The sequence below is a fragment of the Paramacrobiotus metropolitanus genome, unplaced genomic scaffold, assembly GCF_019649055.1.
Source record: "Paramacrobiotus metropolitanus isolate TYO unplaced genomic scaffold, Prichtersi_v1.0 Parri_scaffold0000028, whole genome shotgun sequence".
NCBI classification, from domain to species: Eukaryota; Metazoa; Tardigrada; class Eutardigrada; order Parachela; family Macrobiotidae; genus Paramacrobiotus; species Paramacrobiotus metropolitanus.
The window spans coordinates 660,756-676,360 of NW_026570248.1; the positions used below are offsets into that span (position 1 = coordinate 660,756).

Here is a 15,605-nt window from a genome sequence, read left to right on the forward strand (position 1 = left end):
CAAAATTACCAATTTGACCAAAGGCTACTTATTACACAAATTCTTTTATTATTTACTAACAAGTCACAACCAGGTAAGTACTCGTACACTGTACAACAAAGTTCGAACAATACCAATTCAAAACGTCCATATTTCAAAGAAAAAGAGCAAACATTCTAAAGGTTAACCCTTTGCCAAAAAAAACTCACGTTCGTGATGGAAAGTTTAAAAGTACATCCCGACATCCGAATGTAATAACATCAAAGTGCCTTTTCTTTTCTTGAAAATGATGAGATACGAAATCAGTAAATCCATAATAATTATCGTTATCCTCCAAAAAAGCGGCGTATTCAAAATTCATCCGTCCACAATTAAAAAACCGTTCTCCTTCCAGTACTTCTATATGAATTCTCAAAAAGCCAGCTTTTTCATTAGGAGATAGACGTTGCTGTCGACCTCAAACGACAACAAATTGCTGGCGTCTCCGTGCAAACGCATGAGCAGTCCGCCGTAGGAGACATAGGCCGCCAGTCGCCCAGACTCACTCGAAGCATCGTCTCCTTCCAGACGGTAAACTTTACCGTACATGATGTACTCATACTGTTCCGCTCTCGGGAATTTAGAGATGTCGCGATATTCCCCATCCTCGGGCATTTCCCGGTCCGTGCTGTCGCCCAGCGAACTGGCCACCACCATACGGAATTTTTCCCCAAGTTCCATGGGGTAAATCTGAGTGTTCACATCCAGAATCAAATCCATTTTAAAAGACTCACTTTCACAGAACAATCGGGACACTCGATCGAACTTCTTGCCATCAGGATCGATATCTTTGACATCGAAAATATCTTCGAATATGATTCCACTGGAAGCCATGAAGGATCGACTCAAAACGTGCAGGAAAATTACACAATCAAACACCGAATAAGATTCCAGAACAAGAATAAGCTGCTTTAAGCGCTGCTTTAAGGTGAAGCGCTTCAGTGGTATAAATCTAATCAAACCAATTTCGACAACTATTCGCGTCCTGTGCCTTTGTGAAAAACCGGCGAACCGCTATATCAACTCAAGGCTCCAAAATCATAATTCAACCAAAACGAATAATAATTATTATTATTTTAATTATTATTATTAACTTTATAAGTTACGGTAGCCACTAATTTTTTGTACTTGTATATTTCTAGTTATTATTATTACTAATTTTTCAAAATTGCGAAAAACGTCCAGGATTTCTCCTCGTCTAATGGAAACAACTTCCGTTTGGTAGGCACGCCTCTAACCTTCGAAAACGCTATCGCACGCACCGGACGGTATTGTAGACTTTGTAGTGTGCTGTGTTTTGTACGTTGTACGAGAAGTGCATGAGTTTGTTTGTTGCATGAGTGATAACAAAGTCCGTAAGTTTTTAATTAGAATTTTATACTATATTCGGTTTTGTCGAATTGAAGTACTGTAAGTAAGTACTGTAAATACTAGTATGCCTAATTTTTTCATAATTGCCACAGAGTTGCCACAGAGCTCGTGACGTCACGAACCGGAAAAAATGCCGAACCGTGGCAAAACCGACAGCGAAATTACCCGAAGCGCCAACAGAAATAATTAACTGCGCCAAATGTAAGCATTTTTAGCCGGAAGTGCGAGACAGCATGGGTTTCTAAGAGAATTGCTTATATCTATAACTTTGGTGCTATAGAAATATGGGCGTTTACGTTCCCTTTATGCAAATTATCCCAGTATTTTAATTATTCTAGCAACATCCGCTTGTCAAAACTCAGCTCTGAAGGCAAGCAATGGAGTACGAACATTGGCCGTGTAGCATTGCCGCTTACGGGCGAAATCGTTTCCGGTCCATCTATTTTTTTCATGTGATTAGAGATCACCTGTGGCAGCTCATCTATACGTAATGTAATGAGCACGATAAAGCTGTCTGGTAGGAACTAGGAAGCAGTCAAGCAGAGTATACTTGCGTCTTATTAATTTCAATTTCTGATGGTGAACTGCAATTGAAGTTAGTGATTAATCCTGTAAAATTACTTGCTTGTTGGACTGCCAAAATGTGACGCTATTGAAGGCTATTCAGTATTCAGACGTTTCATCGTTATCTGTCTAATGGTTAATTCTGTGAACCTTTCCCCTGGTGCGTTTGATAGATTTCTGAACTACCGCCGGCCGGGTCGCTTTAATTCGTTTATCCTGGCAGGCCTGGCTACGGAAGATCCTTTTTTTCTCCTGCACTTCATCGTTTCCATATCCGTTTAAACGCAGCTGAACGCTGAAGCACGCACTACGCTTATAAGTACAGTTACGAAATTGAGCCACCTTTGCATTATTTCACCGCTGTCTGAGCGCAGGCGGTGATTATGATTATTCGCACCAACGCCAAGGAAGAAGGACGTTATCGATCGCCTTTACCTGCGGCCTTCTTATTTGCTTCGCGTCGTTGGTGTGTGGCTGTGTTGAAGCCGGAGATTATTTACTAGATTATATTCTCAGCCCCTATGCAGGCTATGCCGTTGAATTCTGGATTTTTGAAATGCATTCTAGCCATTAACCATCCGTGGACTGCTGGATGGAAGGAATGCAGAACTGTGTTCCCGTAAACGATAAAATTCGGTATGTGGTAAATGGTAATTAGCAATTTTGGAAGTTAAAAGCTGAAATCTGTCGTTGGCTTGCCGTCACTTGCTCGAATCTACGTCGTGCATGATACGTATCCTAGGACCAGCAGTTGATAATTTTGCCACTTTATAATTTATTATTTTCTCACCGTCAGCTGCAGTATTTGCTGTTTGCACATGGCGTATGGCGTTGGTTGCAGTGCAGATGGCTATCGTAAAAGAGTTTACAAATACTAATCTTTTGAAGTACTAAGAAGGAGGTGTACTTAAACACATTGTCGTCGAAATACGGTAGGTAATCTCTTCGTCTGTTTTTAGTAGCATGCTCTTCTCGGTCCACTTGAAGCACACTTTAACCTATTCAGTCAGCTGGTTGTTAAAATGTCTGGATTTCAAAGTTTTTTAATTGTGTCTTTGAAGAGTTTCTAGAGCCTTACAGCTACAATAAACAATTAACATGTACGAATAATTGATCGCAATTACCACCTGTATAGAAACGTACTTTTTAAAATTTATGTGACTCTGCCAGACTGCGGCACTAAAAGAAATGGTTTAAAGTAATACAATAATATAATTTTAGTTTTATGTGAATTATCGCCCGCAGTTATCAACAGCACTTGCTTACGCAGAACCTTATGGAAATTGCTGATATTTGTTTGACGAGTATGGGTACCTCTACAGTTCTACTTGTAATGGGATTGTCGAAGACTGTTTTTCTTGGAGCTTTTAATTTGCTGTACCATAACAAAAACTGTCTGTTGGAATCAGGTAAAAGTTTGTGAATTTTACGATTAATCGCAAAATTTACAATAATATTTTATGTAATATCCAGGCATTACGTAAAAGACCAATGTTGGTCTTTTACGTAATACCTGGATATTACATAAAATATTATAATTGTTGTAGTGCACTGTGGCATAATTTATTATAACGCTTTGACTTTTGTTGCAGCTCTAGGACAGTTTTGTGCCATCTTGATTCCATCATCACTGCTGTTCAAAAACATCCCCAGTGAAGCTGAGGATCTCCAGTGCGACATATGCCCGCCATTCTGCATCATCTTGGCCTAAAAGAATTGCGCTTATCTGGTACCTTTTACCATGAACGTCGTGCTGCGGCGGAAGTCAGTGATCATCGTGGCACTGACAGTGTTTTTGCTGCCGTATGCCTTGCTAAACACATGGAACTGGTTTCGGGAGCTTCGGTTAACCACGAGCGGTGCGCATTATAAACCTGCAGCTTTTGATAATGATATCCTAAAATTAAGTGTCTTTGAATAGAGTTTATGGCTCGTCAAATCAGTATCAGCGACCAGTTGAATTTACTGAAAGACAAGTTTTCCCACGCGGAGTACTTGCTGCATTTACGACAGAAAAGACTCCATTTCCTGAATATGACACAAACCCAGCCTTGCAACCGCAAAGTGGAAAATAATAGCACTGGTCATTTATTGCGTCCAGAGGACATTTTGTCTCGAGATGGTCTACTTGAGATACCGACTGTTTTTCAACACATGCCACATATTTTGGATAGACCGGATGCTCTTATACCTCGAATACTCATTGGAAAAGGTCGGCAGCGGGGTAAGTTGAAAAAGTTTATCGGTTTTGGTGGATTTATTCGAAATTTTTTATAGATTTAGTTTCTTGCAGCAACTGCGGCGTCGCGACACCCTTTTCACACCGTAATTTAAGCGACACATACTATATTTAGGGATTGCATGTAAAGTTTGCATTTTTTGTGTCAGAAATATGAAGCTTTCAAATGCGGATCCATGGTTTAGGTTTTCGGAACGCAGTAACAGTGAAACAGTTATTTTTTCATCGAGGAAATGCTATAAAAGTCGTACAACTGAGTCTGACATACAGTCTGACTTTAAAGCTTTGTCGTGTTTGTCTTCGGTAGAAATTCCGTTATTTTCTGTACAAGAAGTCTATTGTCTGCCTGGCAGTCTCTTTGTACTTGCGCTATTTAACTGCGTATTTATTGTTTACTCGAGGTGAATATTATTATAATTATGTGCGAAATTGCAAATTCATGCTGCAATTGTTCGTTCGGTAGTGGTGCAATGTGCATATAAAGCGTATGCAAGTAAGTATTCATATTCTCCCGTATGTTGGACATCCAGCCTTTACTAGCAGTTTTTTTTATTATGAAGGAAGTACTTACTTGGCATGTTACACAATTAACATTTGCTAGAGCGATCCTTTACAATATTTGCCGTGGATATACTGTAATCATGCTGCGTACACAAACAATTGTAATATTTTTGGTTATTACATATATTTGCAACTAGTTTGGGCGGTACCTATAAATGCGGGCTGCGAGTTGAAAGAGGTTACGACCTAACAAAAAAGGAATTTCTTGCGTCATCCACGCTTTTTGTCTTTTTTTCTAAATCTGGCATTGCGCTTGCGTGCGTTGTATAATTATATTATTTAATCACTGTAAATTTTTTATGTCGCCGGGGATTAAACTTCCAGTACCTGTTCTTGAATAAACTGGCATTCTGCGGCAATTTTATTTCTGGTAATAAATAGTATGTAGTTTAGAAAAGGCTTTAATTATGAGCCCTCCGTTAAGAAGAAATGGTTGTTTAGAAAGTGATATTTTGAAAATTCGAATGACTCATTGTTGTGCTTTCCTTGGGTTTTCTGTAATAACGTTGTTATAAAATAATAATGCATGCTGTAAAATTGAGTAATTTTTTCTGCTTGCAGTTTCATTGGTTATCGGCGTCCCGACGGTTCAGAGGACTACGCACAATTATGTAGATGAGACTCTTGAATCGCTCTTACGGAATCTTAATGAAAGTGAAGAGGCTGATGTGGTGGTGATTTTAATGGTTGCCGACATTACCAATCTGGCTATAACGGATGTTTTCATAAATGAATTACGGGAAACATTTGCACTTCACATCGAAAAAGGAACACTTGAAATTCTCGCTCCGTCGCCAAGCTATTATCCTGATTTTGATAAACTGCCGCCTACTTTGGGTGATCCTCCCGAACGCATGAAGTGCGCAGCTTTGATAAACACTAATCTTCTTGAGCATTAGTATTATAAGCTGCCACTATTGCCGTGTTTGCAGATGGAGGACGAAACAGACGTTGGATTTTGCGTATTTGATGATGTATGCTCATACGAAAGGGACGTATTATCTTCAAGTAAGTGTTGTGGTTATTATTATTGTCTATCAGCCGCTAACAATGATCCGCGTTTATGACTGAATTATTACCCAGTAACTGTGCACGTAACTTCTAATTCTGTGGAGAAAAAGACGGAAATTACCAAAGATGTTTTATTGCTGTTTTCGCTCTTTACAGCTGGAGGACGATGTAGTGACGAAACCTAATTATGCTACAAAGATAAAGACCTTTGTGGATACGGCTAATGACTTCATTATGGCAGAGTTCGCTAGTTTGGGGTTTATCGGTAAACAGGACTGGCTGCGTATTTTGTTGTAAGATAAGCATTAGCCAACTCATGCAATAGCCTACTTATGCAAAATTACGCTGGATTTTAAAGTTATGTCAAATAGCTATGTCCGTTGGTTAGCGTGTAATTGCCGCGCGGGAACACTGCTTGGCACTGACTGGTTTTTATGATATGCCCCATTTTTGTAAAGAAGAAAATGGGTTTTTGATTACATATTCGCTTGTTTCCAGGAAAACTGTTCCGTTCATCGGAGTTGCCGACATTTGTTGAATTTATCCTCCTGTTTTATGAAACCAAGCCGGTTGACTGGCTCCTCACAAATTATCTTTTTGTAAAAGTGTGCTTGGAATTGTCGGATACCAAGTACTGTCCAAAAGCAATGGAGAAAGCGGTCAAAAGGTTCAAGCCAGCTCTATTTCAACATATGGGAGTAGAGTCGTCTCTAAAGGGCAAAGTGCAAAAATTGCGGGTAAATTTTTTGTTTCGAATCGTATCTGCGTGCACATGGGTTTGCATTGCAGTTCATTTTTCGGTACAAGAAATTTTTATTTCAATCAAGTATTTTCTTGTTACTTTTTTCTTAAACCATTATCTTTTTACAGGAAAAGGATTTTGGAAAAGTAGATTTGTTTGTACCCCATGAAAATAACCCGTCTACGAAGAAAATTTGGACGTCTTTGAAAGTCTACCAGTCGCACTCACTGGAAGATGCATATAATGGAAAAAACTATTTTTGGGCTTTGAATCCGCAACCGGCGGATACAGTTACTATAGAATTCAAGGATCCGATTATTATCTCCTCGTATCTTTTCAAATCTGGGAATGCCGAACATCCAACGGATCAGTTTTATGATGCGGTTGTGGAAGTAGCGACTGGCCCGGGAACAGGAAATGAAACGTACACTTGGGAACAGGTCGGGAACTTTCGACGAGGCATTGCTGAAGGAGCGCTGGCATCCAAGAAACCTTCGTTGGCCATTCGGATACGAGCTGTTAGCGAAAGTGCTTTCTGGGTGACTTTGAGAGAAGTATGTTTTATTGCATTACTAACGTACGTAACGAGCCAGTTAATTTCGATAATGTGTTTCTATAATATGTTTCTCTAAGGTGTTTCCATAATGTTATGTGGATTTCAGATTTGGATCCAGACTGTCCAGCGGTGAAAACTGCGAATCTATCCTGCTGATCAAAAATTTTGCTACTATACTGTGATAGCCGCGCATTACGGTGACAGTGAAGAGACATGGATAGTGATTTGATAATTTAACCCAGTTTCTCCCACCGTGGCAATCTCCTTTTGCGTAAAAGTAATTACTACAACTGTCTACATTCGTTATCTGATACTAGAACAGTATGGGACCTGTTGAGATCGCTCCTTGGGCGCGGTTTAGCATCCGTCCTGCTGACCAAAGAAATTCAATCATTCTGCAGCCAGTATGGCCATATATGAGTGCCATAACTTTTTTGATCGTTACAGATTATTTTCAGTTTGTACTCCAGATTCTTTTACAGAGTTGATTACTTCAATTATCTCGTTTTACGGTCGTATCTTTTACGTGTACTATTTCGATTTTTGGGGTGCTGAAGATGAGTCAGTTGGAGATGCAGTTGAATCATTTGTACTCATGTAATAAGAAAATGGATAGAGCCAGATCTTCGGTTTCAGTTCGAAAGTCGGAACAAATTTTGCTTAATATGAAAACCATGGTATGCAAAACTCAGTCGACAAAAATTGGCAGTAATGTCGTAAATCGTGGCCAGCACTGTTGCCCCACCTTGGTTGCACGTAAGAATGCTTGAAAAATTGTTTACTTAATGGTAGATTAATACGAGGTGTCTCAGCCTTTATTGTCCTGTGGTTGGTACAATTCAAGATCGTCAATAGAAGTACATGTAGTTCACAATTTCACGAAAATTTCTAACAAAGTGCTACGTAATTGACAACAAGGCAACATTTTGGCGCCGCAAAAAGGGCAAGCCGATCTGCACATCACCTGCACATCTACTGCTGCACTGACCAGTGAGAAACCAGCAAGCCGGAAAATAAACAAAAGGTCATCCAAACAGGTTGAACAACAATATATATGTCTGATAAACTGTGCTCTGTGCAGTGAGTGTGCACTCTGCACAATTTTTTGTTGGTTATATTTCCAATATTTTTATTTTTAAAACTCCTACTGTTAAAGTCTTTATTGTATTTGAGGTTCGTATTGGACAATGTATTACAAGAATATCGGTTAACAAAAACCATAACATCATTTCCCTTCCGCTAAATGAAAGGCAAATTACACAATGTCATCTTCCTTCTCTACCGTGTCGTTGAATGTACCAACAATAGAAACTGCATTTACTCGCTGAATCTCAGTACCAATTTTTGGCGTAAAAACGGCGTAAAAACTCTCCTAAGCGGAGGTTGCCTGTACTGTCGATAATCTTCTCGACAGCTCTTTGAAGAATTTCTTCGTCAGTGGTCCGAACGTGCCCGTAGTTTCAAACGCCAGCGGTTGAACGATATAACGGTCTGCCAGCCCGCTATACTTTCCTAACTTCCGATTTTCGCGTATTTCCGCTGCACTTCCCGGCACCCTAGACGTCTGGGCGATGTATGTTTGGGCAAATGTGTCCGCCACGGTTACATCCCACACTAGCGGCTTTCCAGTTTTCCAAGGGAATGCTGTCACCCCGTCGGGCCGCTTTCCGTCGCCTCTGTCTAAACCCGCCGGTTTAAGGGACGATGGCACTTTTGCCGAACTCAGTGCGCGCTTCGTTGCTTCGTTCAAGACAGCGTGGACACCGTGTCTTCCTTTTGCTGTTAAATAGGTAATAACATGCTTTGAAGTTTAAACGAAGTCAATTTTCGATTTAACGGTCTTGTGCTACCTGGGCTTGCTGCTCCATGAAGAAATGAATAAAACCCCCTTCGGAACGTTTCCTGTGGAAACCTCACGTAGGCGCGTGGATTGATTGGAATTAATTTGGAAAAAGGCTGCTGGTTTTGATGAACAAAATAGCCCTACGGCTCGCTTCCCTCGCTATGCGGTTTTTCATTAACCACGCAGGTCCACGCTCATGCCGAGTCATGCGTATTTTGGCCCGGATGGTTGTATAGGAAGGTGTTATTTTTCTGGTGACTTTCGTCCCAAAGGGCCTCCCTAGCGTGGAATGCCCGGGTGTACTAAGCCGCAGTTTGTGGGCTGGCTTGTTGATTGTGGCAGGACCGCTATTGGCTCGGACCGCAACGCCGACCAATTACAAATGACCAACCGCTAAGCCAATGCCGTATACCCATCTCGTGTGTGGGTCTGTTCACAGAAGGCGAGCATCCCTTTTTTATCTTGCCTTTTTCGTCAATTTTTTATTCTAAAAGTAAACCATCTCCAGTACGGCAGTCTAGTCGCATATCCTGGTCTAGTTTGTCCTCTGGATCCCAGATATTATTACTGACGGAGACGCTTTGGTTGAGTAGAACGAGAAGGATTCCACATTTTCTTGCAATAGATTTGCGTTGTACTTTTGCAAGGACCTGGTGGTTGCTATTTTCGTGAGCTGGCTGCAGAATAGTTCCGACCGTGGGTATTCAAACTTTAAAATTTGAAATGTGTATTTTATTGATCTTTTCCTGCTTTTCGTTACTAAAGGGCTGAGCTATCTATATAGTTTGAAAATTTTTAGCTGTTTGAAACCCATGATATTTATGAGATTGCTTTCCTGTGGTGAGCTAGGCGAAGTGTTGATCATGTGATCCAGTGCAATCATGTCGCCTGACGCCTGTGTTTTTGCTTTAAAGCATTTATTTTTTCAATACAAGTTTTACGCATTTGTGACTAAACTAGAGCCGTTTTATTAGCCGTAATATTTATCCTGCTACCGAATTTTATTTTAACAATCTTCGGTAAACTTAAAGTATGATAAGCAAGGAAGATTCTTGAGGAACATCAACGCACGTGACATTCATGTTTTTCTACGATTTGGTAAATAGTGGCACTACTATTGCTCCTCCTAAACTGTAATCCGTTTTGCCTGTGCAGTGCTCCTGTGGACAAGATGGCCAAGACATACAATAAAGAGAATCTACCATTCATCCAGGATGAAGAGAAGGAGTCGCGCTTTGGATATGTGTTCGGCGTGTCCGGGCCCGTCGTCATCGCGGAGAAGATGGCCGGTGCCGCTATGTACGAGTTAGTGCGTGTGGGTCATGAGGAACTGGTCGGGGAGATCATTCGTCTGGAGGGTGACATGGCCACCATTCAGGTGTACGAAGAGACATCCGGTGTGACGGTGGGCGATCCCGTGCTGCGAACGGGCAAGCCGCTCTCGGTGGAGCTCGGTCCGGGCATCCTGGGCAACATCTTCGACGGTATCCAGCGGCCTCTGCAGGACATTCATGACCATTCCCAGTCCATCTACATCCCCAAGGGTATCAACGTCCCGGCATTGAGCCGTGTGGCGCAGTGGAATTTCGATCCGATTCCGCAGATGCGCGTGGGCAGCCATCTGACGGGCGGCGATATTTATGGCTTTGTGCAGGAGAATGTGTTCGTTAACCACAAGATCATGTTGCCGCCGCGGTCCAAGGGAAAAATCACCTACATCGCCCCGCCGGGCAGTTATACGGTGGACGATACCATTCTGGAAACCGAATTCGATGGGGAAAAGCAGAAGTACACGCTGTGCCAAGTGTGGCCGGTGCGTCAAATGCGGCCTGTCGTGGAGAAATTGGCCGCCAACCATCCTTTGTTGACTGGTCAGCGCGTACTGGATGCGCTTTTCCCCTGTGTGCAGGTATTAAAGTATAAGTAATATAATTATTACGATTGATATTGGGCTAGACAACCGGTTGTGACGGCTAATTTACAGGGGGGTACAACTGCCATCCCTGGCGCTTTTGGTTGTGGAAAAACCGTTATTTCTCAGGCCTTGTCCAAGTTCTCCAATAGTGACGTTATCATCTACGTTGGTTGTGGTGAACGTGGTAACGAAATGTCGGAAGTATTGCGAGATTTCCCGGAGTTGACGGTGGAGATAAACGGGAAAACAGAATCCATTATGAAACGCACTAGCCTGGTAGCCAACACCAGTAACATGCCTGTGGCCGCTCGTGAAGCCAGTATCTATACCGGTATTACCCTCAGTGAGTACTTCCGTGACATGGGCTACAACGTCTCTATGATGGCTGATTCCACATCGCGTTGGGCCGAAGCTCTCCGTGAAATTTCCGGTCGTCTCGCTGAAATGCCTGCCGACAGTGGTTATCCGGCGTACCTCGGCGCTCGATTAGCTTCCTTTTATGAACGTGCTGGACGTGTTAGTTGCATTGGTAAGATTTGAATTTGACAGCATAGTTGGCACTCATAAAATTTAATGGAGGTGTATATAGCATAATAGCAGTACGCAAAACATAGCGGGAATAATTTGCTTTTTATAATATTATGGTTACTGAAAATATGAAACTGAAATTAAGTAAACGTTATGTGCTTTTTATAGGCAACCCGGCACGTGAGGGCTCTGTTAGTATTGTGGGTGCTGTCTCTCCTCCCGGAGGTGACTTCTCCGATCCCGTAACATCGGCTACTTTGGGTATCGTGCAGGTGTTTTGGGGCTTGGATAAGAAATTAGCGCAGCGCAAGCACTTCCCTTCTGTGAACTGGTTGATTAGCTACAGTAAATACATGCGCGCCTTGGATGACTATTATGAGCGTAATTTCCCGGAGTTTGTTCCTCTGCGAACGAAATGCAAGGAAATTCTCCAAGAAGAAGAAGATCTGAGTGAAATCGTGCAGCTTGTCGGTAAAGCATCTCTCGCGGAAGCTGACAAAATAACTTTGGAAGTTGCCAAACTGGTTAAAGATGACTTTTTACAAGTAAGCTTGTGCATTCTTAATTATATTTAACTTGATATGAACTCCTCAAAACATTTTTGTTGTTTTCACAGCAAAATGGTTATACCCCATATGATCGGTATTGTCCATTCTATAAAAGTGTCGGCATGCTACGGAATATGATGGCTTTCTATGACTTGGCTAAACATGCCGTAGAATCGACCGCTCAGTCAGATAACCGTATAACCTGGGCAACTATTCGTGAAGCCATGTCAGACACATTGTATCAGTTGACCAGTATGAAATTCAAAGATCCGGTGAAGGATGGCGAAGCCAAAATCAAAGCCGATTTTGAAGAGCTTTACGAAAGAATGCAGCAAGAATTCCGTAATCTGGAGGATTAAACGTGTAAGAAATCGTGCAGCTGGTTGACAGGACATGTTTTCTGTAACCTCTGCTTGCATAGACAAGTAATAATTTAAAACGTTTTTCTCGTAAGCATGTTGTATCGAGTTGTGCAGTTTTGGTATCAGATTGCTGTCGTTGTGATATATCTAATTTTGCAGTTTTGTCTGGGTTGAATTATATACTGTAGACTGTAGGTAGACTTCTGCCGGAAATTGGTGCACTTCTGATTTTAGTTTATTCCGTAACTAATCATTCCTTATTTAAAGCGTGCTTGATGGTATATGAGATGATACTCTCCGAGGCGGTGTTGTTTAACCGATGTGTTCGAAGCGGTAGCTGCATTAGATTGTTTGACTGATTTTAAATTGTTTGAAATTGAGTTTGATATAGAATAGTATTTTACTCTATTGCTGCTAATAAAATCTAGTACTCAACAATCAAGATCTGATGCTGCAGTCCACTATTTAATTTTATTGTACACTGGCCAATATATGGTTTGGAAAATTCAGGAACATACAAAACATTACTATAAAAAATTGGAACACTTCATAAACAGAAAAATTAGAAAAAAAAGGCTTTGGAAATGTGTGGAATGTGACTGCATTATAAGCATAAACAATCAAACAAGGTCATCTGGGATGGGGAACACCAACTTTCGCGTACAGTATGCTTAGCTTCACACTTCGCAAATCGTGGTGAATCATAACGACCACATGCCCGCATGCATCAAAAGATAAAAGTGTTTAAGTTATCTGGAATGTACACATGTCCAACAGCGGACTCAGTTGGCACGGCTGTACAGCTGAACTTCCCAGTTTCCTTGCACGAAGTGATTTCATACACGAAGCTGAAAATTACGAAATTCAAATTTCAGCATCATTCTATGGTTCAGTTTTCAAACTGCTTTGTCAATCGCTTGTAACACATTCAAGGAACAGGCCGGCGCTGCTCACCTTCTGCAATCTTCCACGACTGAATTCAGCACGAATTTAAGTAAACTATAGGTGAATCCCAGCGATGTTTCAGCATTCCACAATGGACGACCCAACTCCTCTTCCTTTTCCTGATTAGGCATGCGACATAGCGTTAATAGCGCCATATTAGCAGGTAGCGATTAGAATTCACAATCAGAATATCGGCGATCAGCTTTCGCTGCTTACCTTAACAAGCTGCGGAATATCATTCATATGATATGTGTAAACTTCGTTCACTACCCCATCCTCGTGGACGCCAACGTGAACATTGCCCACACCGATAAAAATGTTGTTTGTCCACCAGCGAAACAATCGCTGCCTAGAAAAAATTGGATGAAAACTTTCGCAAAAGATTTTCTTTTCAACAAAACAATCAAAAGACCAGGAGGTTCCACCAACTGGCAAAAGCTTATGGAAAATGCCAGTCATGGACACCACAGATTTGCAAACAGATTGGAAAACTTATACACATTTCGAAATTTTTGAGCTATTATTGCCCTATTCAGAGTAGCATAATCACACCTCAATATTCAATAATCAAAGTATGGTCGCACCCTCTACAATTACAAATATTTATACTAACGGGCAACGGCTATCCTACCTGTACAGTTTCATCTCGTTTTCCAGGACATTTGCCAACATGATAGTGAAGTCCACATATTTTCCTGGGCCAGGTGCAGACGAATTCGGATCAATTCCATCTATTGCACTTTCGATAAGCATATCAATATCCCGGAAACGAAGTTTCATTACACTGCGATAACGTGGTAAATCCACTCCAATATCATCCGAATCGGCTCCATCTGCATAATGTACAAACATAAGATGTTATTATTTGTACACAGAGACAATACTACAGGCTATTTATTGACTTCTACTTTCGAAGACTACAGACCATTCGAATACGCCGCTTTAACATTACCAAATACCAACTAATTATTGTACTGTACAATAAATACCTCCTAATGCCGTCATGTAAACTTCGTATCGTCGTCCCCTGCAATAAAAGTAAAGCAAATGGTGCAGTGATCAAACGTACCAGCAAATGAATCAGTGACCACATAATTATTTTACAGATACAAAGCATAAAGGCGGCAAATGATCTTACAATCCTTACGGTAAGCCCACACTGATACATTGTACACAGTGTAAAGTTAAAATTTCCCGCGTACCGGTACGCTCCGCGATCATCTTCCAGGTTTCGTACGTGATCCGGAGACTTCAAGGCTGTGATATCTATATCCGGGCGCTGAATTTTACCCAAAATGACTTTCCCTCCAATTTTAGCCGCTCCGAAAATGTAACCAGTAGCATTACTGGCATCTTGACCGTATGGGATTTTGATCAGCTCCGACAACAGCGATTTGCTGACCAGAATTTTAGTATCGTGCCTGCAGACACGAATAAAAATACATTATCAATCGTCCCCAAAACAATCTTCGAAAACTGCCGGATCTGCTGTGTACAAGGCCTAATGGAAAGCATGGCAATTACAGACCCTGATACCGTAGCGTACTGCCGTAGACCACGGCTCACGCGAAGCCGCGTCTTACATAGGGCACAACCCGCCATTAATGCAGTGCTTATCAATTATTACCTAATGCGAGAATTAATTATTTCAATGTAGCATTCCCTGACTTCTCGCCAAGTCGTAAGTACTTCCTTGCTTTACCTCAAGCGTCTAATTCGATCATCATCGGCATGTTCCTCCAGCCACTGATAAAGGATGCGCATCTCCCGGTTGAAAACGACATATCGTCCCTTTCTGGCAGTATTGAATCCAGCATCCAGATTGAAGTGCACCGGCGTTGGAGCGTCAGCATCGCACCGGACCGTCATTGCGCGCAATTTGCTTCTATCAGATCGGATAACCAATTCCTCTTCTGTATCTCCGTACAGTGAGTAAAATCCTACTTCTTCCAGTTGGATACTGTTCGTACTAATGCCCATTCGCTGGAACTTAGAACGTGGATGGATGCTGAATGCGCCATCGCCGTCACTGTCAGACTGCGCATTCCGCCAACCGGGACCACCGGAATAGCCACGGCCACCCCGACCTCTGCCTCGGTTTCCTCGCGAATACATTTTGTCTTTACCAAAACTGATTCAAGAACTAGGTGGTAAATTGGTAATTGCGGTATCGTCGGTACACCTTTGTGGCATAGAGCTGTGTAAAGCGGCGGAATCGCTGTAATGGACAACTAAAAATGGAGAAAGGAGGCAAACGAGCGACAGTGAATTTGATTTCTCTTTATGTGGAAACCAAACCGATATACGAGTACACAAGAACTAATGGTAATGCAGGGATGACGGTACGAGTTGTACGATACAACTCTGTACTACGTCACCACAGGTGTGCAGAGCCAGCTAGG

General features: G+C 41.7%; 4 protein-coding genes and 1 long non-coding RNA gene across 9 annotated transcripts; 2 read left to right on the plus strand and 3 right to left on the minus strand.

Annotated features, from left to right (window-relative positions):
• Window positions 1-28: 28 nt before the first annotated feature.
• LOC129588036 (DNA-directed RNA polymerases I, II, and III subunit RPABC3-like) lies at window positions 29-1,228 on the minus strand. Its single transcript, XM_055482053.1, has one exon. The coding sequence runs from the start codon at window positions 850-852 to the stop codon at window positions 391-393; it is 462 nt and encodes a 153-aa protein (XP_055338028.1). The 5' UTR covers window positions 853-1,228; the 3' UTR covers window positions 29-390.
• Window positions 1,229-1,897: 669 nt separating this feature from the next.
• LOC129588035 (alpha-1,3-mannosyl-glycoprotein 4-beta-N-acetylglucosaminyltransferase B-like) lies at window positions 1,898-7,685 on the plus strand. Of its 4 annotated transcripts, XM_055482050.1 has the most exons (10): window positions 1,955-2,055; window positions 2,127-2,589; window positions 3,546-3,812; window positions 3,875-4,177; window positions 5,315-5,612; window positions 5,686-5,761; window positions 5,921-6,029; window positions 6,263-6,501; window positions 6,635-7,060; window positions 7,169-7,685. In XM_055482050.1, exons 3-10 carry the CDS (start codon window positions 3,695-3,697, stop codon window positions 7,193-7,195), a joined length of 1,596 nt encoding a protein of 531 aa, XP_055338025.1. In that variant the 5' UTR covers window positions 1,955-2,055; window positions 2,127-2,589; window positions 3,546-3,694; the 3' UTR covers window positions 7,196-7,685. The 4 variants fall into 4 exon arrangements, with proteins under 4 accessions (XP_055338024.1, XP_055338025.1, XP_055338027.1 ...); XM_055482049.1 differs by having other exon boundaries at window positions 1,898-2,589; XM_055482052.1 differs by lacking the exons at window positions 1,955-2,055; window positions 2,127-2,589 and adding an exon at window positions 2,614-2,885.
• A 734-nt stretch (window positions 7,686-8,419) lies between these two features.
• LOC129588037 (uncharacterized) lies at window positions 8,420-9,061 on the minus strand. Its single transcript, XR_008690431.1, has 2 exons — window positions 8,913-9,061; window positions 8,420-8,841 (listed from the first exon to the last, which is right to left on the minus strand). It is a non-coding gene; the product is annotated as an uncharacterized LOC129588037 (long non-coding RNA).
• Window positions 9,062-9,353: 292 nt separating this feature from the next.
• LOC129588034 (V-type proton ATPase catalytic subunit A-like) lies at window positions 9,354-12,690 on the plus strand. Of its 2 annotated transcripts, none has more exons than XM_055482048.1 (5): window positions 9,354-9,605; window positions 10,061-10,814; window positions 10,890-11,349; window positions 11,517-11,893; window positions 11,965-12,690. In XM_055482048.1, the coding sequence occupies exons 2-5, from the start codon at window positions 10,077-10,079 to the stop codon at window positions 12,253-12,255; spliced, it is 1,866 nt and encodes a 621-aa protein (XP_055338023.1). In that variant the 5' UTR covers window positions 9,354-9,605; window positions 10,061-10,076; the 3' UTR covers window positions 12,256-12,690. The 2 variants fall into 2 exon arrangements, with proteins under 2 accessions (XP_055338023.1, XP_055338022.1); XM_055482047.1 differs by having other exon boundaries at window positions 9,354-9,601.
• Window positions 12,691-12,717: 27 nt separating this feature from the next.
• On the minus strand, window positions 12,718-15,526 carry LOC129588040 (decapping and exoribonuclease protein-like). The gene is made up of 7 exons (XM_055482058.1): window positions 14,906-15,526; window positions 14,406-14,624; window positions 14,193-14,230; window positions 13,835-14,036; window positions 13,420-13,552; window positions 13,213-13,322; window positions 12,718-13,106 (listed from the first exon to the last, which is right to left on the minus strand). The coding sequence occupies exons 1-7, from the start codon at window positions 15,316-15,318 to the stop codon at window positions 12,986-12,988; spliced, it is 1,236 nt and encodes a 411-aa protein (XP_055338033.1). The 5' UTR covers window positions 15,319-15,526; the 3' UTR covers window positions 12,718-12,985.
• Window positions 15,527-15,605: the final 79 nt, after the last annotated feature.